Genomic DNA, 2,518 nt, shown 5'->3' with positions numbered 1-2,518 from the left:
TCAAAAAAAATGGATCATGAGATTCCAACGTTTGCGAACTACCAGTAGGTGGCTTTCACTGGCCCTTTGTTGATTAAAACTTGGCAGCGAATTCCGCTCCGTGATGACTAATTAGTTAATGAGTTGATCTGCCTACGTGCTTCCGTCTGGGTCTGGCTGTCCGGCCGCCTCCATTATACATACGGCACGCCGCCGGTGTACCTGCCACGGCAAAGATTCCGGAGAGTGCAAACAAGGAACAACTCAATAAACCATGCAAATTTTACCTGCTGCTCCGGAGGACAGCCCACCACATGCAGGCGTGGGGACACTCCGGCGCTATATATTTCTCGGGCGCCAGTCTAGCAACAGCAGCAGCAGCACAAGCTTCCCCTGACTAATTAGCTACCTAGCCACCCTCATCCTCGGGGCGTGTGAAGATGGCGTCGAGGTCTTTGATGGTGGCGCTCCTGCTCGCGGCGGTGGCGGCGACGTGCGCGCGGGCGCAGCTGCACGAGAAGTTCTACAGCGAGTCGTGCCCCAGCGTGGAGGACGTCGTGAGGAGGGAGATGGTGAGGGCGCTGTCCCTGGCGCCCAGCCTCGCCGGGCCGCTCCTCAGGATGCACTTCCACGACTGCTTCGTCAGGGTAAGCTACATTTGCATGCATGTGTACTCTACTCCCACTGCATCTGGCCTGATCACCGTGAATGTAGGGGTGCGACGGGTCTGTTCTGCTGGACTCGGCGAACAAGACAGCGGAGAAGGACGCACAGCCGAACCAGACGCTGCGAGGCTTCGGCTTCGTCGAGAGGGTGAAGGCCGCCGTGGAGAAGGCCTGCCCCGACACCGTCTCCTGCGCCGACGTGCTCGCCCTCATTGCCAGGGACGCGGTCTGGCTGGTGAGTACTAGCCGATTTCGCAAATGTCGTCACGCGGTACATGTGGAAGGCGCCGAGTTCTAAACTTCTACTGCTGCTCGATCATCGTTTTTCTAGAGCAAGGGGCCATTCTGGGAAGTTCCCCTCGGCCGGAGAGACGGCAGCGTGTCCATCTCCAACGAGACCGACGCCCTGCCACCTCCTACCGCCAACTTCACCGTGCTCACCCAGCTCTTCGCCGCCGTGAACCTCGACGCCAAGGACCTCGTCGTCCTCTCCGCCGGGCACACGATCGGGACGTCGCACTGCTTCTCCTTCTCCGACCGGCTCTACAACTTCACCGGCATGGAGAACCCCAGCGACATCGACCCCACGCTGGAGCCGCAGTACATGATGCGGCTAAAGAGCAAGTGTGCCAGCCTCAACGACAACACCACCCTCGTGGAGATGGACCCCGGTAGCTTCAAGACCTTCGACACCGACTACTTCAAGCTGGTGAGCAAGCGGAGGGGCCTCTTCCACTCCGACGGCGCCCTCCTTACTGACCCCTTCACCCGCGCCTACGTCCAGCGCCATGCCACCGGCGCCTTCAAGGACGAGTTCTTCGCCGACTTCGCCACCTCCATGATCAAGATGGGCAACGCCAACCCGCTCACCGGAAGCCAGGGCGAGATCAGGAAGAAGTGCAACGTGGTTAACCATTAAGCCACCGAAGAAGTACAAGGCTGTTTTGATTTGTGATCATGTTTTTCCCCTGTAAATTGCTGTAAGATTGTCATAGCTCCTTTCTCTTTCAACTCTTTTTTTATTAATTTATTGTTTCGTTACAACCATGTGAATTTCTTGTACACACGACGAACACTTTGAAATTGCCACATCCGACGTGTCGTGCGTTGTCATCTGGTGCGCTTACTAGTATTGTCTAAGTTGTATTGTTTTATTTTTGGTTGTTACATAAATAATGTCTTGTTGTGTTTTTTGTGTTATCTTAGGGCATCATAATGTTTCATATGTACTAGTAAAAAGAAGAGTTATAGTTAGACTATTTTAATTTAGTTACTTTACGGACCGGTTGCATAGCGGCTAACAGCGTTACCAATATTTTGGGCGTTGGTGTGCATTAGTCTCTTCTTGTTAGGAAGTGCATCTTTATGTTCCGCTGTGTATCAGTAAAAAGCAAGTGCACAAGCACGAAGAACAATGGATCCCAGGTAGAAATTCATTTTTCATACATATCCTATAATTTTTATCTACATGTACTCTTTGTTCGTACATGTGAAGATAATACAGTGTGGTAAAAGTCAAAGAAGAGTCATATAGTAGAAGCCAATGAGCAGCTTGGAGCATTACTGCAGTATAAAAGGCACTTTCCATGGTGCTCCCTAGACCAACCATATATATCACTTTTCCTCTTTTTTGCTGGAAAAGTTTCCGATCTATTTATCAACTGACAAGGTAGTATAAAGAACACCAGAAGTAAAAATTACATCCAGATCTGTAGACCACTTAGCGACGACTACATGCACTGTAACGAGCCAAAGACGCGCCGGCGTCATCGCCCCTCACTCACCGGAGGCGGGCAAATCTTGTTGTACTAGACAATCGGGAAATTGTCGTGTTAATCCCTATTGGACCAGCACACCAGTACTAGACAGTCGGG

The 2,518-nt window shown here is 51.8% G+C and overlaps 1 protein-coding gene across 1 annotated transcript; it reads left to right on the top strand.

The window, feature by feature from the left end:
• The first annotated feature begins 350 nt into the window (after positions 1-350).
• Positions 351-1,844, top strand: LOC123165861 (peroxidase 1-like). Its single transcript, XM_044583630.1, has 3 exons — positions 351-626; positions 694-879; positions 976-1,844. The coding sequence occupies exons 1-3, from the start codon at positions 420-422 to the stop codon at positions 1,561-1,563; spliced, it is 981 nt and encodes a 326-aa protein (XP_044439565.1). The 5' UTR covers positions 351-419; the 3' UTR covers positions 1,564-1,844.
• Positions 1,845-2,518: the final 674 nt, after the last annotated feature.

Source organism: Triticum aestivum, chromosome 1A (assembly GCF_018294505.1).
Source record: "Triticum aestivum cultivar Chinese Spring chromosome 1A, IWGSC CS RefSeq v2.1, whole genome shotgun sequence".
In the NCBI taxonomy this organism is placed as follows: domain Eukaryota; kingdom Viridiplantae; phylum Streptophyta; class Magnoliopsida; order Poales; family Poaceae; genus Triticum; species Triticum aestivum.
This window is presented reverse-complemented; position numbering and strand designations above follow the sequence as displayed.